This window comes from Lutzomyia longipalpis, chromosome 1 (genome assembly GCF_024334085.1).
Source record: "Lutzomyia longipalpis isolate SR_M1_2022 chromosome 1, ASM2433408v1".
Classification (NCBI taxonomy): Eukaryota; Metazoa; Arthropoda; class Insecta; order Diptera; family Psychodidae; genus Lutzomyia; species Lutzomyia longipalpis.
The window spans coordinates 45,403,041-45,430,977 of record NC_074707.1 but is presented as its reverse complement, the minus strand read 5'-3'; the positions used below and the strand labels follow the sequence as shown (position 1 = coordinate 45,430,977).

The 27,937-nt window shown below is 36.7% G+C and overlaps 6 protein-coding genes across 7 annotated transcripts; 1 reads left to right on the top strand and 5 right to left on the bottom strand.

Annotated features, from left to right (window-relative positions):
- Positions 1–7,881: 7,881 nt before the first annotated feature.
- On the bottom strand, positions 7,882–8,889 carry LOC129787750 (trypsin-1). The gene is made up of 2 exons (XM_055823502.1): positions 8,591–8,889; positions 7,882–8,519 (listed from the first exon to the last, which is right to left on the bottom strand). Exons 1-2 carry the CDS (start codon positions 8,809–8,811, stop codon positions 7,967–7,969), a joined length of 774 nt encoding a protein of 257 aa, XP_055679477.1. The 5' UTR covers positions 8,812–8,889; the 3' UTR covers positions 7,882–7,966.
- A 4,433-nt stretch (positions 8,890–13,322) lies between these two features.
- LOC129787749 (lysosomal acid phosphatase) lies at positions 13,323–17,000 on the bottom strand. Of its 2 annotated transcripts, none has more exons than XM_055823500.1 (6): positions 16,886–17,000; positions 16,234–16,479; positions 14,686–14,928; positions 14,093–14,626; positions 13,798–13,962; positions 13,323–13,628 (listed from the first exon to the last, which is right to left on the bottom strand). In XM_055823500.1, exons 1-5 carry the CDS (start codon positions 16,985–16,987, stop codon positions 13,816–13,818), a joined length of 1,272 nt encoding a protein of 423 aa, XP_055679475.1. In that variant the 5' UTR covers positions 16,988–17,000; the 3' UTR covers positions 13,323–13,628; positions 13,798–13,815. The 2 variants fall into 2 exon arrangements, with proteins under 2 accessions (XP_055679475.1, XP_055679476.1); XM_055823501.1 differs by having other exon boundaries at positions 16,234–16,492; positions 16,886–16,999.
- Positions 17,001–17,211: 211 nt separating this feature from the next.
- Positions 17,212–18,543, top strand: LOC129787751 (thioredoxin domain-containing protein 17-like). Its single transcript, XM_055823503.1, has 2 exons — positions 17,212–18,214; positions 18,330–18,543. The coding sequence occupies exons 1-2, from the start codon at positions 17,991–17,993 to the stop codon at positions 18,481–18,483; spliced, it is 378 nt and encodes a 125-aa protein (XP_055679478.1). The 5' UTR covers positions 17,212–17,990; the 3' UTR covers positions 18,484–18,543.
- LOC129787748 (uncharacterized) lies at positions 18,499–21,328 on the bottom strand. The gene is made up of 2 exons (XM_055823498.1): positions 21,123–21,328; positions 18,499–21,058 (listed from the first exon to the last, which is right to left on the bottom strand). The coding sequence occupies exons 1-2, from the start codon at positions 21,237–21,239 to the stop codon at positions 18,584–18,586; spliced, it is 2,592 nt and encodes an 863-aa protein (XP_055679473.1). The 5' UTR covers positions 21,240–21,328; the 3' UTR covers positions 18,499–18,583.
- A 111-nt stretch (positions 21,329–21,439) lies between these two features.
- Positions 21,440–23,460, bottom strand: LOC129787747 (uncharacterized). Its single transcript, XM_055823497.1, has 2 exons — positions 22,132–23,460; positions 21,440–22,021 (listed from the first exon to the last, which is right to left on the bottom strand). Exons 1-2 carry the CDS (start codon positions 22,358–22,360, stop codon positions 21,654–21,656), a joined length of 597 nt encoding a protein of 198 aa, XP_055679472.1. The 5' UTR covers positions 22,361–23,460; the 3' UTR covers positions 21,440–21,653.
- Positions 23,461–25,365: 1,905 nt separating this feature from the next.
- On the bottom strand, positions 25,366–27,803 carry LOC129787746 (dnaJ homolog subfamily A member 1-like). Its single transcript, XM_055823496.1, has 4 exons — positions 27,508–27,803; positions 27,070–27,396; positions 26,068–26,857; positions 25,366–25,997 (listed from the first exon to the last, which is right to left on the bottom strand). Exons 2-4 carry the CDS (start codon positions 27,372–27,374, stop codon positions 25,893–25,895), a joined length of 1,200 nt encoding a protein of 399 aa, XP_055679471.1. The 5' UTR covers positions 27,375–27,396; positions 27,508–27,803; the 3' UTR covers positions 25,366–25,892.
- Between the last annotated feature and the right edge of the window lie 134 nt (positions 27,804–27,937).

Here is a 27,937-nt window from a genome sequence, read left to right as displayed (position 1 = left end):
TTGCTTTAGCTTAATATAGAAGTCATGTAAACTCTCGCCCTATACCTCTTTCATGCGGGGGATCGTCTATAGCAAAATCTCTCACTAATCGAGATTTAATGTACTTCATGACCGGAATATTTTATTGAGTCAGACCACAATAAAATACACAACCGCATCTCCCAGTCCTTTGTGTTTATCAATGAGTGTGGGGCGGGTAAAAGAAAAAAATATTAAAGAATGGGGAATCATTAAAATGACTCAAAGGAATACAATATACATAGACTTCATTAGGGGAATTCTTTCTGTTCCTGTTCTTTTAACTTTTTTTTAAGTTTCATGGGCTTCATGGACGCATTGCAATGTATTTTTTTTTGTTTTTATCAAAAACCTTGAATAAATCTTTAAAGTACCTGAAGAATAAGGAGGTAAAGATCTCCGAACTGTCGTATGAATAAAAAAAGGAGTTAGAGAGAGAGAAAAAAATATGTATTCTGAATGAAATATTTTAAACATTTTTCATTACCAAAAAATCATATTCAGTGAAAGCAATTGTTTTTTTTTGTGCTATAAAATTCCAATTTATATTGAAATTGCGTAGGTGCAAACCATGGGACGCACAGGCCAATTTATAGTTAATAACAACGGGGTTTATTTAAAAATTCAGAAAGGGAATTTGATAGTATAGGTGTGCATGTATTTCATCCTCATCACCCCTACATACATATTGGGATTTTCGATGCATTACATTGCATTCCACATGACTTATCCAATTTCAGATTTTCCATAATATAATTTTCAATTTTGAAATAATCTTCTATGTAGTTTAAATTATTGAACATATGACTCACATGTGCATTACTATATGATGTATTCATATGTATACTTGTCATACAGATGCGTTAGATTTTGAAAGCTTTTCTATATGTATTTCAGAATTTTAATAAGAACTTGTCTCGATTTTTTTTTCATTCCCATTCCATGCTTCCGGTATGATATGTATAGAGATATTCGTGTGACTTGTAATAATATATTCATGCTTCTCTGTCATCCTGATGCACGTGATGAGTGTGTCAATATCGATTAGACGTATCACTCAAGAGTTCATCAATCAAAGTCTAATTAGGTTTATGGGTGCACGTATCAGCCGGAAGAGATTGATTGCTGACAATTAATGGCTCAAAAGAGAAAAACATCTTAAGCCCATGATGTGTGATGATTTTTTTGGGAGGAATGGGTGGGATAGGAAAATGAATAGGGATGGTAATTGGATGATTCCCCATTAAGATTTCCATCACACATACCACAGACAACCAATGTGGGTGATTTTTGGGGGGATGAAGAAGAAAAAACTACACGACAAATGCTGTCTCTTTTATCAGGATTGGCACACAGGATGGGATTCTTGATGGAATTTATTCACGAGTTCTTGTGCAACATTCCCTCACAATCATTCCTTTCCTCCAAAAGCATTCCCTCATATACCTCTCTTAAGCACAAACATCTCACACACAAACACAAACTATATATGTATAGGAAGATAGCACCAAAAGCTCACCATACTCGTGTCAATTCTTAAAGGAAAAATGCTTCAACATCTGTATCCAATAAATCAAGCATTTGAAAGAATCTATTTATCATTTTATATAAGTATTACTATAGAGAAAAAAAAAGAGAAAAAGTTTTTCCATAATCCACAAGTTCAATATGCTGAAATATGTACATAACTTTGAATTTCCGGCTCACCCATGACTTGAATATTTAATATTGAAATTACATACATACATACATTGTGATAGGGGGTGGGGGTTAGAAGGGGTTTTCCAGCGTGGGGCTTATTAAATATAAAGCATAAAACCTGTTTATTTTATTCACATGCTTGGTTAGTAAATAATATAAATTCTTTTAGCCCGTGTGCACGCTAACCAAACACCTCTTAACTATAATCTCATATTTTATACACCCACTCGTGGTTAAAAAAAATAAAATGAAAGAAAAATTACACATCAACATGAACATTTTTCAATTCATTTTATTTCTCAAAGGGATAAATGTGAATTAAATTAAACGTTTTGGAATTAAATGAATGAAGAAACATCGCAGAAAGTATCCTTTTGTAAGAGTCTCCTCCCTCAAGAGAGCTTTCAAACGACGCTCTTTCATTTTCACAAAAGAATTGAAATGGGATGAGGATGACAAAAAAAAACTCACCAAGTTTATATGGGAAGAATGCAATTAAGGAGTTTGATTGCATTTTTTCTTGTCGTGCGCGCGACCGTACTTAGAGTTTGATAAAATAGTAAATTTGCCGTTAAATGAGCAAATGGGATGGTATAAGGAATCACTTAACTCTACTTACTGCCTATACATACAACCTACTGTGTGGCGTAGAAATGCAAATTGAATAGTACAAGTACATATAACTTTTCCTGTCTCTGGCGGGAACATGAATGAAGGAAAAATGGGGAAAACTCTCTACGCCAATCGTTGGTATTGATGACCATATTGCAGAAGTAAAGTTTTCTCAATTTACCCCCGTACCTTTATTCAGGACTTAACCTCACGAAATTAGACTTTTTTTTCCTCTTGCAAAGAAGGATTTCCCAATGGTTTGGTAGAGGTGAAGTTAAGTTATAACCAAAGAGTATGGAGAAAGAATACTTCTCTCCTTAACTCTGCAAATACTTATTTTTCCAACTTTTTCTTCTCTCCTTCCTCCCAAAATTCCTTGCCACTCGCATTTCATCTGTTGGAGATTACTATATGTATATGCGATATACATATATGCAGAGAGAGGGGTCCTTTGAGTTGGCTATCTTATGTATTTTAAACTGTACATATTTACATTAAGTTTAGTATTACAAATTCATTTGTTAGAGGCAAATGTTGCCCATCAAACGCCCAAAAACCCATTTAAAGTTATTATGTACTTCCCCAAGAATTTTCCAAAAAGTTCAAATTTAGTACACAACGTATGCATGACTCTGCTTTGATCCCCGAGATTTATTAACCCTTGTAGACAAATACCCCATGTTAATAAATGGCTGAATTTAATTGCTTCTTAGCACAGCACTTTTTTGCACTTTATGGAACCTCCATTCCTTCCCACCTAAAGAGATAACGAACAGTAGTGCCCCACAAGAGGAAAGCATGTGTGTAATTTTAGATTTTCACTACAGTCATGGGGAAGATTGGCTTCTACAACACCTTCCCTCCCCCACATACTTCCTCCAACCCACATTATACTTTTCATGTGTGGAATATAGCAATTGAGGAGAAATTTGCATACAAATTAAATGAATTCACTGAGCTCTACACCCAACGAACCCTCTAATAGGAATTTGCTACAAGTTTTCACATTTTCAACTAAAAAAATAAAAGCTTTTCACTGGGAGCGTAAATAAAAAATTACACACCTCACATGTGAATTTTGAATGCGTTGTTGTTAAGAGGAATTGCACATGGATATCAATCTGTATTGGTGTGTGCAGAAAGTTCTTGCAGTTTGATAAAATTTGAATTTTCAAATCATTAAGATAAGGAAATTTAGTAAAAGGAATAAAAAAACAAACAAATTAATTTTAATTCATTTAATTTAATTTAACTTTAATTAAACTTTTGAAGTAAGCCTGAATTCGCATTCTTTGACAACAGTCATACCCCGCTTAATCAAGTCTTGGTCAAACTCTTCTTACGCATTAAAATTAATGAGTGAGAAGAGTTAAACCAAGACTTGATTAAGCCGGGTATGACTGTATTTTTTTTATGGATAAGTTCAAATAGAATTATCTCTTTACAATTGATGTGATTTTTATAAGCATTCTTCACATTTAATTATGACTAAACACAACTCATTGCACTTATAATTAATTACATAATTTATGATATATCAATGAACTTTTATGGTTTTATTTGGCGTGGGGAACGTGCTGGAAAATACCTCCATATATCGTCTCCTGTTGAACAGAATGTTGATTTAAATTTTATGAGAATCCAAGGGATAATATTCCTTTCATGCACATTCATCCCTTCAATATTCTGGACAGCACGTGCAATTGTATATAAATAGATTTAGGTACTAACTGTGTGTGATATGGGTCACGCGTGGGTGTGACAATTTCAATATTAGGCACATTCTAAAATTTTGATTCACAAACCGAATATTGCGATCGATTCTTTCATTCATAAATTGCAAAGTAAGATTTATATAAATAAATCTCTAAATAAAAAATTCTAATTCTTTCTAACTGATAAATATTTTCTAAAACATTTATTATAAATAATTAATTTTTCCTAACACCTAGAATGCACCAGAATTACATCAGAACTTGACGCACTTGATGTGAATATAAGAGGTGCAAAGTTTAATGGAAGAATTTCCTTTGCAGAAGAACATGGAAGCTCTTAATTGAAAATCAGAAAGATTAATTAATAAGGAATCGTAAAGAGGAATGTCTGCAGCATCTTAATAGATGAAGATTTTAATACAATCAATGAATTTTATTATCTAAAGAAGCGAAAGAGACAAATGGGTCGATTTAGTTGAGCTTTAAACTCAAAAAGCTATCGATTTATTCTTGAACTGAATGCCAATAACATCTTCGGTAATAGAGTACGCTCGAGGGGTTTCTGTCACTTCTTGTTGTCTTCTGCACGGATGTGAGGATGACTTTTAAATTTATTCTTGAGAACTACAAAAATAACCTAAGGAATTCTATGTGTGCTATATAGGTAGATAAAATGCTTTTAGGCATATTTCGAAATTGCCTTTTGAGTGTCATGGCCCTTAGAGAGCCAAGAAGATTGATTTAGAACACAGAGAGAAAGAGAAAGAGAAAGGTTTGTGCAACATCCATTTAGGGCTGCAAGAATATTGTGTAAATTGCCGTGTCTTAATGGAAGAGGAAAGGACTAATGCATTTCCTCCGACATAAGCTGTTGAAATTATTTAAATTAAACTTTTGAGGATTTCCCTCTTTACTAAAGAGTTTGCATATTGTTTCAGAAAACCATTAATACTAAAATTAAAGCAACTAACATATGCTACAACTAAAGCTCTCTAAAATTAATTTTGATATTTTTTGCAGCTTTCTCTTGCAATTTGCAATGTTAAATGAGTTTTTCCTTGTAGTATTTTCTTCCAATTAAGTCAAATATTTGCTGCAAACTCTTCCAATCAACTTTCAACATTTTTTTTAACGTTTAATTGCATCGTGACAGAGTAATTATTCCTCTTTTCCTTCAAAAAGAAGAAGAATTAAAATCGCAAAAACTGATTTTGTGTGATTCCCTTGAAAATCTCGCATGTTGGATGTATGCGGACAAAAATTCTTCAAAGCGAAACTTCATGTTCCTCGTCAATTTGGAGAGGATTTTATTGCTTCGATACAAATCTACATACATATACTTTATGCCCGTGAAGCTTTTGGAACTGTGCTATGTATATTAATTTATGCACCACTTTGGATGTTGTGCTTGACTTTCAAACCATTGCAGCATAACCATTGCAACATAACCATTTGCAATGCGACATAGCCATTGCAATTTATCCATTTTCAACCATGTACTACATACTTAACATTGTACATATTTATGCAATATGATATATGGAAGAGAATATCAATATAGCATAAACATAGTTTCAGTTTGGAATTAATAGAGATTTGTGAGGAAAATTTAGGATATTAAAATGAAACTAAAAGTAATAAAAGCTCGCCAATAAATTTATCCACAGTACAAGCTCAAAAATTCAAATTAAATGATTCTATTGATTTTCTGAATTTAAAAAAAAACGAGAGCATCATTCAGCATAAATTGTACATAGCACCGCTGGCTATGTTATCTGAATTTTCTATAAAAGATCAATTGAATTGTATAACTTGAAAGGGTACAAGTTTTTTTTTTCAAAAAATAAAAAAATAACACATTTTTAATGTTTTCATTCTTTCTTAAAATCTTCCTTAAACTTGATTTTCCGCAAGTGCAAGAAAATCGTTTTTAAACCGATTAAAAAAAATCTACAAAACTAGATTTTTCTCCTAATCTACTGAATGGATTTTGATCGAATAAAAAGCAAATGAAGGAGCAAATACCAATGCAGATTGTACCGGAACAGAATTTTGAATTTCCATTCCGGAGCTGAGAAAAGTATAGCGACATTTTTCCACTTTTCTCTGTCACAGAATGAAAATTTAAAAAATCTGTTTCAGTAAAATCTGCATTTGTATTTAAGGAATACAGTGCCGTGGAAAAGTCGAAAAATAATACAATAGCACCCGAAAAAAATCAGTTAAAAACAACTTTCTTGCATTTCAGAGAATGATCAAACTCATGTAAAGAAAACTTTAATTCTCTTATTAGATTTAACCCTTTTCGTACTTTATGATTCATTCAACTATCAAAGCATTGATTTCGAATTAAGTTCCTATCGATAATTTTTTTCTGGCCCAATTGCCCAATTCTGTTTGGACAATTCGTGTAACCCCTTTAGGCGTGCAAGGGTGGAAGCTATATGCAGCTGGATTTTGGGTGTTGAATTGAGTCTCTGTGTATTGTTCGAATTTTAATGAATTTGGTATTTGAATTAAAGCTAATTCAATGTGTGTGACTGAAGGTGTCGACATCGGGGGAGGACTATAACATTTTCAATTTCCATACTCTTCAAATATGTACTGTACACATCATCTCCGCACCATATAGGAGCCGTGTATTAGAACTGCAAATCTGGGTTAAGTCATCGAAATAACCAATGCAAGAGTTCTGCTATATTTGCATTTTGACAATATTAGTTTTGCTCATTTAGTGTGCACATACATCGCTTATTTTATCTCAATGTGAATTTGAAGCATAGTTAAATGAGAAAATGCAAAAAAAAAAACTAACATTAATATAAACACAGAATGCACTCGAGTTCTTTGTGACCTCTATCGATAACGTGCTATCTTTAGCTATAATATTCTTGGTCGAAAGAAGTAACATTTTCCTCTAAAAAAAAAAGAAAGAAAGAAACGAAGGATAAAATGCTTGAAATTCCAATTCTTGATGAATGATTTGCAAGAAAAGAAGAAACTCCGAGGTATTAATCGCAAAAGGTCGACATTCCGGCAAAGTGGGTGGCGGGGGATGATTGATCGGAATTTTGGGAAGTCCCTTCTGACTCGTAGAATTTAAATGTAATCAATGTGTGTGTGATGAAATGCATTATGTAATGTGATTTGTAATTCATCCCATAACGAATGGAAATTGTATTACATCGTCATGAGGGACCTGGATGGATGGGAAAAGGGGTAGACGAGGTGGAATATAAAAAAAAAACATCATACTACCCCCATTTTTCAACCCCATCTCTCACAAGTGTGATGATTTTCCCACGCTTTTACACCTAGGACGATTTTTTTTCATTGGGAACAAGGGAGAAACGATACCTATCTAGTGGAAAGTAGGGGGGGGGGGGTACTCAAAGCCACACTATTCGCAAATAAAATATTATTTTTTACTCCATCCCCATCCATCCGTTTGGGAAATTAAGTTTATGTTACTCTTCCCCATTCCCGGAGATCCCTTCTCCATTGAACTGTGTGCAGAGTGAAGAGAATAGCGTAACACATTTTATTCAATTTCACTTTAAATCAATCCCCGAACAGAAACTTTTGCTGTAGCCAATCTCTTTATAGGGAAAAGTTTTGCAAAAAGAAGGGCTTCTGAAAATTTAAGGACCACTCAATGTGAATAGACACAACTCGACCATGAGGGTAAGACAAGGGGGTGGGGTGGAAAATGTTGTGATTCAAGGGAATTTTTTCTTCTTTTTAGTTTAGTTGATTTTTTTCTAAAACAATCTAAGCTTAAAAAGTTTTTAGTTCATTTTCAAAAGTCAGAGAAAATTTAATAAAAAAAAAAATATTTTTAAAAGAAAAACTTCTTTTTATTTCTTTTTAAAGTAATTAACAAATAGAAAAAAACGAGAAAATTTTGAGAATTGTGGTTTTTAGATGTTTGTTGATGCATTGATCCAATCCCTGACTGAAGCAACGCGCGAATAAACTCCTGGGTACCCACGGACAGCACACCCATAACCCCAGGATACAACACCAACGAGAACACCATCACTGGCGAGAGGGCCACCAGAGTCTCCTTGACAGGCATCCTTGCCACCTTCAGGGAGTCCCGCACAGATCATCCTGGCCGTAATTCCGCCAAATTGCCCGTAGGCTTTGTTGCAAACTTCATCATTGCTCTTGGGCACAATGGCAGCTCGTAGCTGTTCGCGCGATTCCTGTACATTCTGCGTATTTCCCCATCCGGTAACAAGAAGTGGTGTACCATCCTCCACATCCTCATCCTGCTCTGGTAGCCTAATTGGTTGGAGTTTCTCATTAAATTCCACCGGAGCAGCTAGTTCCAAAATTGAGAAATCATAATCGATGGTTGAGTAATCGAATTTGGGATGTTGAATGATCCTCTTAACCCCAACTACCACACCACCTCTCCCGTGGAAGCTTGTCTGTGTACGCACCGTGAAGCTATTTGCACTTGAACCACTGAATGCGAAAGAAAGAAAAGTTTTGAAGAAATAAACCCTCAACATCCCACCAAATTATAGGTAACTTACAACGTGCAATGAGCTGCTGTGAGAACGAATGATTCACTTATGAGGGATGCACCGCAAATGTGCCAGTTGGAGCGTTGAAGGGATAATTGGTAGGGGGTGTCTTCAATGTTAATCACATAACCACCCACAATTCTCCCATCGAGTCGTGGTTTTGGGAAGAATTTAACATTTGCACCCCAAACACCCACCAAGAGTAAACTCAGTACCACAAAACGAATCATTTTTTCAACGATTCAAACTTCTTCTTATTTTGACGGTGTCGAGGGAAATTACTTTTGTAGAATAAACTCCATTCAATCGATGCACGGGTATTTATACGAAAAATCAATTTATCATTAAATGTGGATTGAAAAATTCCTTATCACACACACAGTCCGCGAGATCTTCAAGTCTTTGGACATTGTGATATCTATATGTGCTATAGTAGAGGAACTACGTTGTAATTGTGGAAAGTAGGACAACGTCAATTTGCCAGAGAAATGTTTATTTTAATTGGAAAAAAAGGTTCTTTTATTTGCATAATTTAGAAGTTATTGAATTAATTAATAATTTATTTTTACTCTTTTTATTTTTGATCCATACAAATTAAAAATTTAATGAATTTATCAGCGATTTAAAACGATTTAAAAATTAATAAGAAGGTTTCTCTTAATGAAAAACTGATAAATTTCAAATAAAACATTTTCATTGACTTGAGCTTCTGTGCAAAGTTTATTTAAACATAAAGATCATATTTTATGCAATTTTGTGTAATAAATTTATCAAATTAAAATCAATTAAAAGCCTCACAGTTGCAATTAATAAATAAAATTATTTAATAATGATTTTACGAACATAATATAAATAAACAACCCAAATATTGAAAGCAAATACCTTCACTTTGAGAGCTACTTGAGTTTGAGAGCAATATTTCCTAATTACTGCTATATTCAATGGAAGAGGGGATTATGTTGAGATTACGCGACGCAGTGATAAGACACGACATTGGGAAATCACATTCCTCATCACTTAGGGTACCCCACAGAAGTCGCGCAACATTGAAAAGTTCAACAGTTTTGGGCCATCAAGGTCTGTATTTTTTTTTGTGCGGCATCGCTAAAAATGATTGAATGCAATATAATATTTTATGAGCAGCAGACAGATGTGGCTGCTAAAATATTTTATAGCCTAATGCCTACCTCGACTCTGTTCCCCGCACACTCCCACACGAGGGATCAGAGGTAATTTTAATGCACTATATGCGGAGAGAAAAGCTGACTGTAAGTTCCCAAAAGGATCATTTCGAAATACAATTCTCTGATGGTTCCAAAATGCAAAATAATTTCCTCCAATGGGACAATTTTATTTATTGAAAATTTAATGGTGGTAAACGAGCGAAGGTGCTCTCACCTGAGTCAACCCCTAACACACAGAGACCTTGCAATGGAGTCCCGTGTGTGTGCCCAGACTTGTCTTTTGGGAGGGTTTTAAAATGAACCTAATCACACATTCCATTCACTATCTTACCCGAACTTGACATTAATTTGCTTTGTGATGAAAGAAATAATTTGAAATTTCTAATTTTCCCACCAGCCACGTGCCCCCGGATTATTGTTTCATTGTCGTTGAAAATTCAACGGATGTACAAAGAATCCATCGCTATTACGCAAAATATTATTGAATGAATCAGTATAAAAAGTTTGTAGTTTACACAAAGAGAAAGAGAGGAAAGTGTATCATCAATCTTTAATGTTGATTCACTTTCAATGGTCAATCGATTAGCCGCTATCGCGCGGGCTTTTCGCGGAAGAGGGTTGTGAGCATGTATGTACACATATATCGGGTTTCTGGAGTAGGTTTACTTACATTTATGAAGAGATTGGTTGTGAAAGTGGCGCAATATTCTACTGCGGAAGTGATAAAGTATTTATTTTCTAAGATAAACCTCATCAATTTATTGTCCATCCTCTACTTCTCTCTGCATAGCGAGTCAATATGGAATTTCCAATGAAATTTCTCATCAAAAATGTATGGCAATTTTTTTTTCATTATTCCCATTGTGGGTGGGTGTGGAAATGGAGAACAATGTATGGCAATAGTCTCCTCACATTGTCATGTGGATAAGACGAAGAGAGACGAAACAATGAGGGAGACATATCGAAAGAATTTTTTTCGTAGATCTCCTCTTAAGGTCACATTGTGCGTTAGCATTGACTAAAAAAATGATTAATCTCTATTTTATATAAGAAAAAACGAAAGGGAGTGTGTGTCTGCTTTATTGGTGTTTGGCCACATTTTTTTTCTTAAAGGAATCGTCTAAAAAGTATTGAAATTCTTCGGAAACTTTAGGCACGGATTGGAGGTATTAATGACTGTTAATTTGTTTTCGGAAGCTGTCAGTGAAAAACAAGCGTCTTGGTATTTTCAACGACGTTTCGGTTTATTAAGAGCCATCATCAGGTACGTCTTAGTATCGAACATAACATAAAGTCTGGAAAATTGTCTTTCATTAATATTTCCCAGATTTTATTCTTGCTTTAATCGGTATTGAGACGTAGATATTTTAATTGTAGTGCCTGATAATGCTTTTAAATAAACCAAAACGTCGCTGAAAAGACAATAATGCTCGTTTTTCCATTTACTGCCTCCAAAAAGAAAAATTCAATCAAATGAACTAATTTTCTTCCCAGAAAAGAAAATATAAAATTTTCTATTTGAGGATTTATCGAAAATGCAAATTTTCTTTTAAAATTCTTTCTTGATTCGATTTTTTTTCAGAAGAAATTTTTCATTTTCTACCAAAAGTTAAAACAAAAACAAAATTTAATTTTTCTTTCTGAACTTTCCTCAATCGTTTTTAGGGGGAGTTTTTCTTTATTAAAATAAATTCTGAGAAAAGTTTTCTTATAAACTTTATTCCTTCACTGAGATTTTTTTTTTAAATTTCTTGTCTCGAAAATACAAAGCTTCCTTTCTTCTTGTTTGTCTAGATTAGCTCCAGTCTCCTCTACATTTTTAAAATTTTCCCAAAATTATAATAATTTCACGCATTGATAACTCTTTTATTGATTTTTTTCATTTATTTAAACTTCCAAAGAATAACTTTCAATTCGAATTCTTTGTGAAATTCACCTGGAAAAATATTTTGCATTAGAACTTTAAAAGAAAATCATCTCTTGAGGAATTTCTCTTTGCACAGAAGGTGGAAAATCTAATAAATCTCACAATATAAATACAATATTTCCACATTTATGAAACAATATATAATAATGTCACCATATTTCACATTATATTGCCTTAAAGTAGAAATGCCCAGTCTATGTATAAATTTGCGATTTTCCTCTTTTATGTAGGTACATAAGTAAGAAGGAAAGAAGGTGATGGTGAATTATACTGAATAACGCAGCACATCCGATGCGCAAAGTTGTGGATGGAATAAAGCATTAAAGACTATCGCCTTTTGGTGCCTTTTGTGTGACTTTTCTCTTCAACTTGAATCGATTATCTATTTTCGTAGCATCATTTGTCTAAAATCGTCCCCGTAGTGATCCTCTAGAAGAAGCGATGGGTCCACCCACCCCCTTCTCTCTATACTTATCTCCAATATTTGGAGCATGGAGAGAAAATGCCTTTCCCGTGTGGCATGCATACATATACATATACAGTGAGAGAGTCACCTCAACATTGGAGCATCCATCTATGTTGAGAAGAGGGATAAAAATTGCAAGAACTCCCGGTATTTAGGAAGATAAATTCGAATCAGATATGCTCCAAATAATTGTCAAGAACATCAAAGGTTCCGTTTGAGAAAGTTCTCTCCTCTCCTCATTCTTTTGGCTTTTCCGAGCCTTAAACTAAAAGATCCACAAAATATTTTTGGGGAAGTTTTGCACAAGAAGAAAGTCTCCCATTACCCACACTAAACGTACCTACCTACAATAAGTGAAATTCGAACAAATTATATCAAATTTAGCAGACATAACTTTTGTAAAACACTTTTAGTTTGAAAATTTTGGGGTTGAAAATTATAATTAATTTTCTTAAAATTAATTCCGTTTATAGCAATTTGCACAAAAGCCCCATTTTAGTTCCACTCATGGGCTAAAAGTTTTTGGAAAAGGGAAAAGAGGATGAGATGGAAGTGGAATTACTGGGCAATTCTCTCTCCATTATTTAGCACACACAAGGAGGATATCCCGAAAGACTTTGTGGAGAAACTTACATAATAATGATGTGTACTCCTCACTGAAAATCTCATAAACACTAAACCTCCAAATTGAATTTTCAAGAGTCTCAAATTCAAATGATTCACAGAGACTTTATTCTCCATTACCTAATTTTTTCTTATTAGGGGAGAGCGGGGCTAATAAAGTCACTTAAGGGTTTAGAAAAAGCCTAAAATATCATATTTCTTAGCTAGATATAACAAAATGATCTGAGAAAGAGTTGTATAGGGCAGTAAATTTCCTAAAGAAATGAGCTATACATTTCGTTTTATCTATTTGGGAAATATGATAATTTGAGCTTTTTCTAAACCCTTAAGTGACTTTTTTAACCCCGGTCTCCCCTAATATTTTTCTTAAAGTTCTTTAAAATATTCTTTCCTTAAGAAGTATTTCCACCACACAGCATTATTATGAAGAACTGCAAAAGCATCAGGCAATTTATATTGGGGCTAAGTCATCTTATTGAAGAAAAGAGCAAACTCATTCACAATGAAAAGAGGAAAGTATAGACTAATTTTAAAAATTAATTTCTTAAGAACAAAAAATCCTTTTTATTGATTTTCTTTCCGGCTCAAAAAATTAATAATTCCTGACTTTAATAAAAAAAAAAAAGAAAAGTCAGGAATTTCTGCAATGTCGTTGATGAGTGGATTTCAGCAGAACTAAAGGACGAGCAAAAAAAAAGAGTTTTGATGCCGGAATTTGATGTCACAGATTTTGATGCACCCACAATAAATGATTTATTAAACATTCATTAATCATATTACTGGTGATGCTTATGTGTGTCCTTCCCACACGCTCTCCTTGTTCCATCTCTTGGTGATTTATTAACCCTGCGTGTGTAAATGCACCGTGTTATTGATGCCGCGAAATTAATACAACAACAATCAATAATCCCGCACACACCATGTTGATGTCATCAGATTACACGACTTTTTACTCCAGAGCGTTAAAAATCTTTTTTTTTTCTTCTTTAATATTCATTGAAAATTTAATCCTTACCTTTGCATGAGTATGTAGTTAGAAGAGCTGACATGCCTCATCGTAATTCCGCACAATTAGGTTGTCTACGGATTTGCTGAAAGCTGTTAAGGAGCACGGGGATTCGCAATTGGGAATCGATAGCTCTTTCGGGAATTTATCCTCGCTGTTGAAGTAGTAGACAATCTGTTGAATTTATTAAAAGCATCATCTAAATTAATCTATTGCACATGTACGTGCTCTATTTACCTCCCTCATCCCTCTGGGACATGCAGAATAAACAAACACACCCCCCACCGTATAAACCCACACATACCTTAACTTCGAAATCATCCTCATAGATAACACTGTGATGGAGTTCAACCACAATTGTTGCAGCATATTCGGGTACCTTAGCGGTCTCTTCGATAACCCCAATGGCCCTCATGAAATTCACAAGAGTCACATCGTGGACAGAATACACAAAGATTGAACGATTCTGCAGTCCATTGAGCTTTTTCACCATATTATCATGTATGTCCGTTACAATGACGCCCCCCTTAATCTTCTTCATGAATGGTGTCTCCGTGAAGAGGGTGTAACTCCGTTCGTAGAGTGGTTGCATTTTTTCCGGGAAGACACCCTCCGCCCAGTCGGGAAGTGTTAACCCAACATCCTTCTCGATTGCCAATGTATTGTAAAGTAATTCCATATCGAGGATAGTTGACATATTTAAGCCAGTTTCTTTGGATAATCTTCGATACAATTCAGCATTCTTCTGATTCATCTCCACCACATCAGGTGGGGGATTTACGTAGAGTTTCTTCAGCATATCCTCATACTTTGGGCATGGTTTCTTCTGTGCATACAACTGCAAAAGAAAGATTTTTTTCTAACTCCAAATTCCTCATCAAAAAAAAGAGATCATACGTAGTCTTGAAGTCGTGGTGGTGCATGAATTGCAACGGGTTGCCAGGGTATGGGAAGGGGATTTCGGCTTTCAAGTGGTGGCATAAAGCCCGCCATGAAGCTCTGAGCACTCATTATACATCGCTCCGCAGCACTACTCCCGATGTACATGTCGTGTTGTGAGTAGAGACCATTTGGCGGCAGCAAACGATAGTACCGCATATGCAAGTTCTTTCCCAAATTGTACATCTGCAGAGATCCTTTCTGCAAAATTAAATAAATATTAAAAATTGAGAAAGAGAGAGTAAGAAAAAGCTTTAAAGTTTCTTTTTGTTTTTACAAAAATTCGAAAGTTAAGTCTCACAGATCTGTGAATCCCCTAAAAATGACTCAAATGGTGTAAAATACTACAGATGGCTTTTTAGTCTAATTAAAGTATTTTTTGCTGATTTAATTGTCGACATTAAGATGTCTACTGACCAGATTTTTCCGCTTTTTCTGTAGAAGTCTGATATTCTTGACACGTTAACACGTTGCGATTAACGACTGTTGGATGTCATCATATAAAAGAACGTTTCGGCCTCTTTTTAAACCTTCTTCAGGTTGTTGCAATTAGAAAAAGATTGACCTCCAATGGAGCAATCAGGCGAGAAGTTTTGTGTTTCACTTCTTTCAATTATTAACGTAGGTGTTTTTAACTAATTACAACAACCTGAAGAAGGTTTAAAAACAGACCAAAACGTTGATTTATATTTGATGAAATAAAGAATTTTTATCTCTTTTTTTACAATACACAAGTTTAGTAATATTTAATTCATCTTCCGATTTTTCAATCCCTTTAAAAAATATGAATCGTTTCAACTCCAATACGAATAAAGGTTTAAGATGATGTTAATTTTCAAGCCTGATGATGGTAATTCTTGCCCTCAAAACGTCGTTAATTTCCAATTTTTATTAATTTAATTATGTACTCAATTAATCTTTCTCTACATTATTTTGTACTCAAATCGTCACAGAATTTTCCTTAATAAATATAATAATTACTTGTCCTTAAATAAAACCAACAAATTCATCAAAAATAATTAGAATATTTCTCGTAAAAAGAGATATATAAATTATTCAAAATGTGATAAAGACATTAACATTTTGAAACAACTATTTTATAGACCTATAAAATGGAAAGTTTCTTATAAGAAAAAAAAAGCTAAGCATGAGCTTTTAATTACTTAACATTGAATTGTAGGATTGTCCACAATAACCTCTTAAATATTTTCATAGAAAAAAATGTTTTTTATTGCTGCATTTAAAGGTTTGGATCAATAAATTTTCATCTAAAATAAATCATAAATTTCAAGGCAAGACTGAGACTTATTACGTTACTAATTAAGCCAGACAAGGACGATGGGAGAGCTTAAAATAACATATTTCCCACAGAAAGATAGGTCAAAGTTTCTCAGATGACCTTTCCTCCTTCTCTGTAGGGAATATCTTATTTTTTTAGCTTCTCTTACGTCTCTCTTAAGCCCTTTATAACTCCCAATAATTTCCTGGATGAAAACAACATACTACCTCCGATAGTGCTCCAAGTCCACCTGGCCATGGATGATTGAGATGTGGATCATTGGGGTAGAGTTGTGTGGGTGAACGATCTCCATGTCTGAAGAGAATAGCAATCATTCGCAGTGTACGCAATCCTTCGGCATCATTGCTGTCGCCAAATACAAAATATGCCAACATTACGGTACATAGTGCTGTCCCGAGCAAAATCACTGAAATTGTGAGCCCCCTTCTGTGTGAATCCATTCCAAGCTTTTCCTGTAACTTTCCACTATATATATATATGTAATTTTAAGTACAAAAAATCTCCACAAACTTCCCTATCACACAACTAACTAACTACTCAAGTTATACAATATTTTTTAATGGCGCTAATTGAGAATTTTTTCACTTCTTATTTTGTTTTGCAGCAAAATATTATAAATCACTCTTGTTGGCATTACTAACATTATTTGCGCTCTCACAGCTCAAGTCACTTCAATGTGACGAAATTATAAAAGTTGTCTCTGTATAGATTGTACAATTATAAATATATCTTTTAGCAGCTATACAATAAGGTCACATGAGTTTTACTATTTTGCCGTGATTTTTGTGCGTTTTCTTGTGATTATTTCTTCTTTATATTTTGAAGTCTTAATTTTTTTTTATAAAATTAATTAATAACCTTCTGGGGCTTCTCGTCAGAATCGTGCTCCCTTATCTTCCTTGTAGAGGAAATAAATGGGGATTTTTCTGTTGGATTCTCCCACGGAGACGTACTCGACATGCTTTATGAGTTGTGTTGCAGCAATTCCGTACATTAGTTGTGGAATTCCTGCAGAAAAAAAAGTTAATTTTTAATTAGAAAAATATATTTTTTCAATAATTAATTCTTCAAGCATTCAACGCACCTAAATTAAGAATTTTTATAATCCCATAGAAATTATTTTCAAAAGAAAGATCCTCGTACGGGCGCTTTGTGCAGTGATATTTCATATATGGAAAAGCTCCCGTGCGTAGGATGTGGTAGTTATTCCCAGACTTGAGGGTCCAATTGAAGTGTGATAAGCCAAAATAGTCATTGTCCACGTCTTTATACTAAAAACAAAATTAATTTACAATAGAAGAAAGAAACTTTCGTGAGACATTATGTAATATTTAATGAAAAATGTTTATTTAAAAAAATACTTTGACAAAGAAAGAAGTCCACGGTGGCTCCCCAATTTGTTCCAGATACGCCGTAAGGACTTGAGACATTTTTGGCTTATTTATCACTCGTTTAAATAGCATTTAATCAGCCTTTCATTATTCCCAAATTCCTTCTTTTTAGCTGTTTTAATATTAATTTATTTGTAGCCACCAAAGAGAATTTGGAGAAATGAAATGAAAATGAATTAGTAGGAGGAATAAAATGTTAATTTATTAATTTCCACGTGTAAATATTATTTGTTTTTTACCTGCTCTTGCAAATTAATTTTTTTGCTGCACAATTCTTAGAATTCACACGGAAAATACAAACATTTCGCACGAAATCAGCTGTTTATTAACCTCTCGTAGTTTTCATTGATAAAATTAAGCTTAACATGTGTCCCATCTACGGCTGCACAGCTTTGGGAACATTTCCACCAATTGATTCTTATATGAGAAGATTGCTTCAATATGGGACATAGTAATACCTGAAAGATTCCTCAATCAAACCAATAAAAAAATTGGATCTCAGTAGTTTGTGACATTTGTGATCTCTTGCGGTTAATTTACCGGCAAAAATATTAAAAAATTCTCAAGTAAAAATGGTAATTGAGGTGAAATTGCGTGGGTATGAAGCCTTCATTGAGTACATGAAGAATTTGGATGCAAAAGGAGAAAATGTGAATGTCTACTTTACCGGAGATAAAGTCGATGGAGTCTCTTGGTGTCCAGACTGCAATGATGCTGAACCCCATGTCCGGAAGGCTCTTCCCTTGGCCGCCCCCAACTCTTACTTCATCTACGTCGAAGTGGGGGATCGTCCATTGTAAGTTTTACAATTTTTATTGAATTTATTGTGTTTGTGAAGTGTCTGAAGCATCTATTGCCGAAGATATGCTCAAGAGATTGATAAGAGCCTCCTCTTTGTTAATATTTTGCAGCTGGAAAGACATGAAGTGCCCATTCCGAACTGATAAGAACATCCATATCAGTGTATTACCATCATTTATCCGCTGGAAATGCCCACAACGCCTTGAGGGTGTTGAGAAGATCTCCAAGGATGATCTGCTGGAGATGTTCCTTACGGATGATTAGTGCAGAGCGGATTAATTTTTCCAGGATAATTTTACACAATATATATTTTTCTCAATAAGATTCCAATAGAATTATTAATTTTTCTTTTGTTGTGGGATGACTAATGACGTGGAGAGCGGTAGTTCCTTGGCACACGTGGTGAACGAGAATTGGCACGAAAAGCCCTCATGGGTGTATTGGGGCTGTGAAGACGCGCTGGAACCTTCACAAGGCGCCTCGGGGTGTTCTCAAGTGGTGCTGGCTTAATCACTGGTGGCTTGAGGAATGTCCTCCCGCCATCAGCATTAACGGGGCGTAGAGCACGACTCGCATCCACATCGCAGAGTCTCTGACTTCGTGGACAACGTCCTACCCTTTTGGGCGTTGCATCCTCCACATCCGGAGGTCTTCCTGTGCGTCCCTCTTCGCCACTCATACCATCAAAGAGCTTCGCCTTCGCCGCCACCATCCCGGCATTTTGACTCCGTAAACGTGCAATTGATGCCCTCCCAGTGGGCGGAAGTTGCTGCTGCTGCTGCTCAAATGGAGTCTTTGGGAAGGCTTTCTGTGGCCTTGGTGTTGTCCTCTTTGGCGGAATACCCCGCGGGGGAAGCATCGGTGTACCACTAACGGCAATCTTTGTCTTAAATCTCGGACTTGTGACTTCTGTGTCCGCCTGTGCAGTTGCCGCTGATCTCAACACCATCCTCTGTTCCTCATCCCCAAAAGCCGGTATTTCCTTCTTCTTTTCCGTTATGAACACAATTTTCTCATCATCCGTCTCCATTTGTGGTTGTCCCACGAAAAATTCCTCAGCACTCGTCCACATCTCGTGATCTTCTGCTGCTGGTGCTGCTTCCGCCTGATTCCCACTCCGCACCGTGGCTGCTGGACTGGGATGTCGAAGACCCGATTGAACTGTATTCGGACGACCACGTTTTAGTGCTCCTTTGGAAGGGTAGAATGGCAAATCCCCAGCAAATTTCACACGATCTGCATTACTACCCACATGCCAGGACTTTGTACGTGTCACCCTGGCAGCAGATTCACGGGATCGTCGACGAATTGTGCCAATTTTGCGAGCACTCGGCGACCGGAAGATTCTCCCTTCACCACTACGGCGTATCTTGAGGTCACGACTCAATCTGCGTGCAAGTTCATCCGTTGCTGGCGGACTAAGGGACTCTGTCTCCTCCAGGGTTTGCTCATAGACATCCTGGACGAGTTCAGCGTCCGCCGGAAGGGTGGCCACAGCAGTGGGCAGGGAGAATTCCTGGCTGATTCGTGCTTCAATGGCTGCAACTCTCTCATTCAATGCCTGATACTCACTCTTGGAAATTTTCACATAATCCTTGTCCTCCTCCATCTCATTCATGCCCGTTTTCTCCGGTGTAGTCTGCACACTTGCAAATTCCGTACTTGTGCCCATATCTTGATGCCCGGATGCATCGGGATTGAATGTCAAACATGGCAGGGAAACAACTGGAGAGAAATATTTCGTGGTATCCCCATCAAATTCTCCCGTTGTCTCATTCTTTATCGGTGTCCCAACGACACTCCAGCGTCTCTCCATTTGTGGCAATTCAATGTGGCTCTCCGTGATGGTTTCCGGTGGCTCCACACCGGGAAACTTCGTGATGCGCCTCGATGATGATGAGCCAAAGCTGAGTCGTAGCTTCTTGTTGTCCTTCGTGATCATCGGTGTGCTGGGCAGGAGGCTCCCATTGGGCAGTAGAGCCATAATTTGTTTCTTCTTCTTCGCACTCATTCCCACCTGTTCGGCAGCTTTGCGCTTCTTCGTTGATTTTGTCAGGCACGGGGTGACGGGATTCACATCAACGCACTTATCGAGATCATCTGCAGAGCCCCTCACACCGACAATCTTCTTGAGCCCATTGAAGACCCTCGTTAGGGAGCCACTTCGTCGTTTTTTGCGCTTCTTCTCCTCCTTGAGGGTAGCCGCCTCGGTTGTCTGATGCCCCTTGACAAACCGCTCTGGCACAATTCCAATGCGATCTGAATTCTCAATTAGCATCTCAATGATCTTCACGTAGTTCTCCAGGCGCGTTGGATACATCTCCGGTAGTGGCATGAGACTCGGTGTGAAGATTATGGCCAAATTCTGAATTGTCATGCGATTCTGATCGCTGTGAAGGGCAACAGTGTGCAGGAATTGCATGAAGAACGTCAAGAGATTCAGTGTGAGCGGTGGCAGAAGGAGGCACGTCAGCAAGAGGGTGTTCAGCTTGTGCTCCGTGAAGAGACATCGGAGCATTGCATCCTGAATGTTCCCTCTGGGCAGGAGAGCTTCCGGAAGTTCACGGAAGAAGCTCTTGAGGACATTTGCCACGTCAATTACATGATGAGCTTTCTCCAAGCACTGCCCATTCTCCAGCAATGCCCGAATGCCTTTCTGTCGTGCCGTGGCACCTGCTTTGCGAAATAATCCCTCCGTTGTGACCTCCTCGAGAATCCTCTGGCATGCATCGGAAACAAATTGGGGCACTTGAACGATGCTCCCGTTGACGAGAAAAACATCTGTGAGCTCCAGTTGATGCAGGGGAATGCGGAAAATCCTCCTTGAGCCATTTTTGTCCTGGAAAACAAAGAGAAAACATAAACAAAGCGCCCCAAAATTGCAATTCAGTGCCGAAACTTACCTGACCCAATTGACGCTTCTTTGATTTCTGGTATTTAATACCATTTTCACGGAGTTCCTTCAGCACCAACGTATGCAGAGCATCTTTATCTTCAATATTATTCACAAAAACATTCATTTTCACAAATATTTAATTACAAAATCTGGCTTTTTTCTCTTACGCGGATGAAGAAAAACAATGCATGTTTGAAAAATCATACGCCAACTGACTTTTCGGAATTTTCGTCAAAATGGCCGTTGGGAGACTTGAAATTTTGGAGACTTTTTTAACGTTTTTAAATTAAAATTTCTTTTTGGTGAGAAAAAAAAAGCAATAAATTGATTATTTTTCTAATTTAATAAATTACTTCCTTTACAGGATTATTTTTCTAATATAATTTTATACAATTTGCCGGAAAAAAGAGGAGAACTGCTCATCTTATTCCCACAATTATTCCTAAAGATCCTAATTTCTTATAATTTTCTACTTCTTTTGCTATATTTTCTTCTGAAAAAATAGGCTTCGGGATGTGTTAGCTAGCTAAAGATTTTGTTAGTAAGTGTTGGTCATGTCGGTGTCTTGATCAAGAAGGAGGACGGTGTCATTGGAATTTTGTGTGTAGCTCAAATCATTCTGCCCACTGGACTCTGCCTCATCGTCCTCTTCATCTGAATCATCACTGTCGTTCCTCACCAGCTGTTGCTGTTGCTGCTGCTGCTGCTGTTGCTGCACCTCTGCTGTTGTACCTTCCGTGGTTCCCTCGGGGGGAAGTTGTTTAATTTCCAGCACTTCATTCTCTGCCCCTTCTTGCAACTGAATTGTCTTGTAGCGTTTCAGGAAGATCCTGAAGAACTGCTCAGGGGAGATTTCCGTTGAATTTGCCAACTTTATTGCAATATTCTCCGGGATTACTGTTTTATCTGCAAATGAAAAAAAAAAGAAGTTTTTAATTAATTTTCTAGGAAAAAATCCAATTTTGTGGAAGAATTAAATTTGTTAAATAAATAGAAGAAAATCTATTTTAACAAACCGCAAGAAATAGGTTTGGAGTGGATGGAGGGCTTTATGGAGGGATCCCAGAGGAAGATGTAATACAGTGATAGCATAATTGCAGCTAGTGACACACATAAAACATACGCGGCCACCGTAAGAATCCTGATGGCCTTTTTATTGGGCTTTGGCTCATATAGCCGATCCTTGGCATCATCCCGTGCCAGGATAATCTTCTCTTCGGGATTGTAATTACTTTTGTAACTCATTGCAAATTTTAATTTATTCCTTTATTGATTTTCTCTTCACATAATCAATCCTCCACGTTTACTCCTTCTGTGGGACTCTTCATGTAGTTCAGCAGATATGTAAAATCGATTTTTTAAACACTCCACCGCTGTAGTGAGGTAAATAACCAGAAATTGGGTTAATGGAACACCAAAAATAAAATTCCCTGCAGAAGGTCGTTTTCCCTTCTCTCTTGCAGAATTTTCTCAAATTAAATTTTGTCGGGAAATCTCCTTCTTCTGGGCCTTTGTCAATAAAATTTTCCTTGAGATTCTTTACGCGTGTGTGAGGAGAAATGACAGTGCAGCAGCAGTAACATCAAATCTCACAGATGAAATGTTTGGTAATGAACATCAATTTGCGTTGTTGTATACAACACAAAATGCCGCACTACGAATTTTCTCTAAACTGTTGAGAAAATTATAATAAACACACTCCACCCCCACACGTCTGACCCCTCAACAGTAGCTCGTGCTAAAATTGCAAAATATTTGCTAAACAGACCGAAAATTACGTCTATACGAGCTTCTCTTGCTGTGAGAGAGATTTTATAGAGCACAGAAGATTTCAAGATGAATCACACGCTGAAGGAAAAAAAATCACAAATCCTTCGCAAAAGTTTATTAATCTTTTCAACTAAAAAGCTCATTAATCGTTTGGGGGGACACACTGCCGTGGAGGAATTTGTTTGTCTTTTACAAATTGGTGTTGAGGGAAAAATGGGATTTGTGAGATGTTGCGCGCGCGAGAGATTAATGTCTCATATGCGGGGGAGTGTGATGAAAGACTAAAACTAAGCTAAAGAAGAGAAAAATATCATGCGAGACATCCCGAAGATTTTCCACGCGCATGGACATTGGGGACAGAGAGAATTCCCCTTTTCCCATGAAGAATTCTCTCTCTCTCTCATGGTAGATCTGTGCCAACAAAACCAGATCCCCATTCTGGCTAGGATGAAACCCCATAATAATGCAGAGAAGCTTAGCACGCGGAGGATTAATCACACGGAAAGAAGAAGGATTAAATTCCACACACACGCGGGGCTATAAAGCATGAAATTCAGAGAATTCAACAAATTCTTCTAAAAATAAATAAATTTTTTTAACGAGATAAATTTATGTTAAAATAAAAATTAATTCGATTGATTTTCCCTCAGAAATATTGGAGCTTTTCTCTCTCAAATTTTAAGTAAAAAGATTAGATTTTTGTAGTGAGAAAACAAAGTCGATCAAAGAATCGGAAAATTATTAACCTCTCGACAGCTAAAATAAGATTTTTCAAGTTCATTATTATTTTTTTAAATTACTTTTAAAGACAGATTTTATAGTCAAATTAAATGTTTTTTTTTTATTTCTTAGAAGATCCTGTCATTTTCCTTAGAAACTTGACTTGAGAAGTCGACTTCTGCTTTTTAACAACTCAAGAAAAAAATTAATTTTGGTCTATTCAAATTTACTTTGCACCGAAGCTCTACCAAGTAAAATAAAAAATAGATTCTATCGAAAATTGATCAATGAACTCTTTGACAGAGTTTATGAACAAATTCATTTATTTATTCGATCTTTGGACACGGAAACGATTTTATTTTCTATTTACTCGTATTTATTCTATTGCGACGTTTCGAAGGCTTGGCTTCTCTTCTTCCTCAGGCAAAAAAAAAGGTAGAATGTCGTTAAAATTTTATTAATCTTTTCGTCATTTCATTCTTCTGTATTTTGCATATTTAAAGCGAATGAAACGATGAAAAGAGGTCTGTGCCATTAACATTATTTGCCTGAGGAAGAGGGAAATCTGAGCTCTCGAAACATCGAAATAGAATAAATACATTAAGATCTTTTCCATCTCTCATTATTCTTTCTTTTCTTTTTTTTTATTAATTTGTAATTCCAACGAGATTTTATCTGCGATTAAATTGAATATTAATGACTTAAGCTCATCCCACATTCTCTCAAATTGGTGGAGTGTTTGTGCAGAGTTGCTTTGTCTCTCCTTTAGAACTCTTTTTATGTTACATTCACATAAAATTTATGAGTTACAAGCCCCATGGACTTTTATTAATAAATCGCAATGAATAAAATTTAATTTATTGCAGGCAATAACAAAGAGAGATCTGCCTGCCTGTCTGTATGTATTGGAGAATTTAGCATCTGGGATGTTTGTCCATCAATATAAAATCCTCCTTCATCCCATCCATCCACCTATTTTGCTGCACTTGATCGTGAAAGTAAATGAGAGCATAAAGAAACCGAATGTCTCTGCAGGGAGAAACCTTACGTGAAAAATTATGTGACCACCAAACTATTGATCGTTCTCTCCCCCCTGTGCAGAGCCCTTAAGCTATAAAGCAGCTTCTATATGTAATCCCAAATATTTATATTAAGGTGATTGAATGACAAAATAAATACCCAATGTGTGTGCGCTTCCACATCCCTTCGTCCTTGTCCAAGGAAAGGAGGAGGAGGAGGAAAAAAGAAGAAAATTTAATGATGACGGAATGTTTTCTCTCGCAAATTAATTGGTGGTTCCTTGGAATCTGTTGTGGGCTCCCAGAAGAAGACGTAGTAGCAGGAAAGGATAATTGCGGCAATGGAAACGGAGAAGAGGTAAATGAGCACTGTACACAGCCTAATGCAATTCCCTGCAAATTTATCCTTTGTCGTCTCATCACTTTGATCCTCCTCCAGGATACTCTCCAAATTTCCATCATCCTTCCCACGCTTGTGTGCCATCCTGCACCACTACAAGTCTTTTTTTATTGTTCGTTCTTCACGCACAAACTTCCGGGTCAGGTTCTATCACGCCGACCAACTCCGACAAACTGATGATGGGTGAGCTTTTCTTTATTTTTTCAACCACAAAATACTTGAAATTCGTTGCTGTGTGCGGCGGAAAATGCTTCGACGCTTTCCCCCACGCGCTCTTCATGGCAGAAAATCCCCCACAAAATACACTGCAAAAAATGAAATTGGAAAGAAAAATCCTTAAATTTTTTTACGCAAAGATTATTTTTAATTGCCCAAATACAGCTTAATCGTCAAATTATAAATTGGTGACATTTTCTTATTTTCTCTCTCACAAAATTCTCTCGATAAAAAAGGAATAAAAATTCACGCAATGCTAGGACGTACCTTTGATGATCTTGCTGGTCCTGCCTGTATATTTTTAAGCCTTTAAAAGCCTTCCGGACGTGCTTTGGAATGCTTCTTCATTGTCCTTTCTTCGTGAATTTCTTCATCTCTTTGATCGCAGATTATTCTTTATTTCTAAATTTGTTTGTTTAATCTCTCTCTCCCTAATGTCCTCTCACGCGCATTCTAAGTAAATAACCTACATAATAATATTTATAGTGATTAAGGATTTCTTTTTATAAATAAATACCGAACACTATAATTTTTTTTTCATAATAATTCCTAAATTATTTATATAATAATGCCTATTTATCCTTTCAGAGAGAATTATTTGTTTTTTTTACCAAATTAATTAATTTCCTTACGTGATTTTATTAATATAAATTTAGCTAGTAGCACATTGTTGGACACGTGGACCATGCATGTAGTACTCCTCTTCGTCATCATTAGTAAATCTGTGACTGTGACCGTGATTTGGTTCAAGTTCCGTCTGAAGAAAAATTAAAAATTTAATTTAATTTATTTATTTGGCGAGAAGGGAAAAGAAATTTTCAACTCACCAGTGTGCATTCCTCTGCATCAATGGGAACTGCTACTTGCGGTCGTCCAGGGAGACTCATTTCGAGCGCTGGAATCACCTCATGTGGGATACTTTCCGGGAAAACAACGACAAACTGTATGATGAGACGTCCCTTTTCGAATGGATTCTTGTACTGTGGCATCCCCTCGCCAAGGACACATTTGAATGATTCATGCTTAATCACCTCCCCAGGGAGGGATGTTATGACCAAATCCCTCTCATCGAGTGTCTTAATCACCTTCTGGAAGCCACAGAGTGCCTCCACAAGTTGCAGGTGCATCGTCATTATCAAATCTTCGCGTGATCGCTTAAACACCGGATGCTCCTTCTCATCCAGCACAATGACAATATCACCCGGCTGCAGATCTGGCTCTTGATCTCCCTCACCCGAAAAGACAATCTTCTGCTCGTCGCGCATTCCCTTCTCCACGTGCACCTCGAGAATCTTCCGCTCACGCACCGTCTTCTTCCCATTGCAGTTCTTGCAGCGATCCTTGGCCGCAATAAGCTCCCCCTGGCCCTGACAGCTGCGGCACATGTGCTCAAAGTGCTGCACAATCCCCGGGGCAACTTGCTGGATTTTCGTCTCCACGCCCGTCCCTCGGCAGGTCAGGCACTTCTCAATTGCACCCTTCTTGCCGCCGCGCCCTTCGCATTTATCACAAATCACGCTCTTCTGGAGCGCCAACTTCCGCACAGCCCCCATGTACACTTCCTCCAGTGTGACGCTCAGCTGATGCACTAGGTCCTTCCCACGGCGTTCTCGGCGTCTGTGCAAAGAGGAAAACAAGAAAACAATCCCTTAATCTCTCTGCTTTTATCTTTCTCTGTGACTAATAAATTAAAGGTCAGAGAAAACCGTTGGGCGGAAGTTAAGTGTGAAAATTCACCGTGACCATGCAGAAAATTAGAGGTCACTTTCATAATACAGAGAAGTGAGAAAGAAATAACTTTGTGATTACAAAAAAAAAAAGAAACTCACCTGCTCCCTCCGAAGCCTCCACCAAAAAACATATCAAAGAGATCCATGGGGCTCGTAAAGCCTCCACCACCACCGGAACCACCTTTCTTGATCGCCGATTCACCACCTTCGTCATAAATGCTGCGTTTTTCTGGATCGGACAGCACTTCGTAAGCCTGACTGATCTGCTTGAACTTATCACCCTCATTGGGATTCTTGTCCGGATGGTACTTGAGCGCCAACTTCCGGTAAGCCTTCTTCAAATCATCCGCTGATGCCTCTGGTCGAACACCCAGGATATCGTAATAAGCTGTTTCCTTAACCATTTTCCTTCTCTATTCTACTTTTCTGTGAATTTATTGCAAAAACAAATTAGGGGATTTCTCAGAAAATGCAAATTACAGTGGAAAATTTTGGCCAACACCACGTTTTTGGCAAATCAAAGAACTTTTTTCTCACCCTCAAACAAAATGGTCACTGTCTACTGAATGATTTTCTCTTTATGCTCAATTTCTTTGCACCTTGGATGCCTTTTCTGCAAGTTCCTTTGCAAATACAAACACTAAAGATTTTGAATTAACAAAAATTTCACTTTTTACCCACAAAAATGAGCTTTTTTTGATGAAAAATTCGTGGCTACAAAGAAACTTTTAGCTTTTCGGAGAAACTTCTTGCGCGCTTGCAAAAAAAAGTGTGGAGGGGATGAAGAAATGTCAAACAAACGTGTACATCAGCGCCATGTATAATACACGACTGACTTTTTTCTACGCGACGTGTATAACAGTTTACGCACGACGCCTAATTCGCCTTATGTAGAAAAATTTTATTGTAATAATTATTTTAAATTTTGTACTTTTTTTGTTATTTTCGCGTACGGATTTTGACAGGA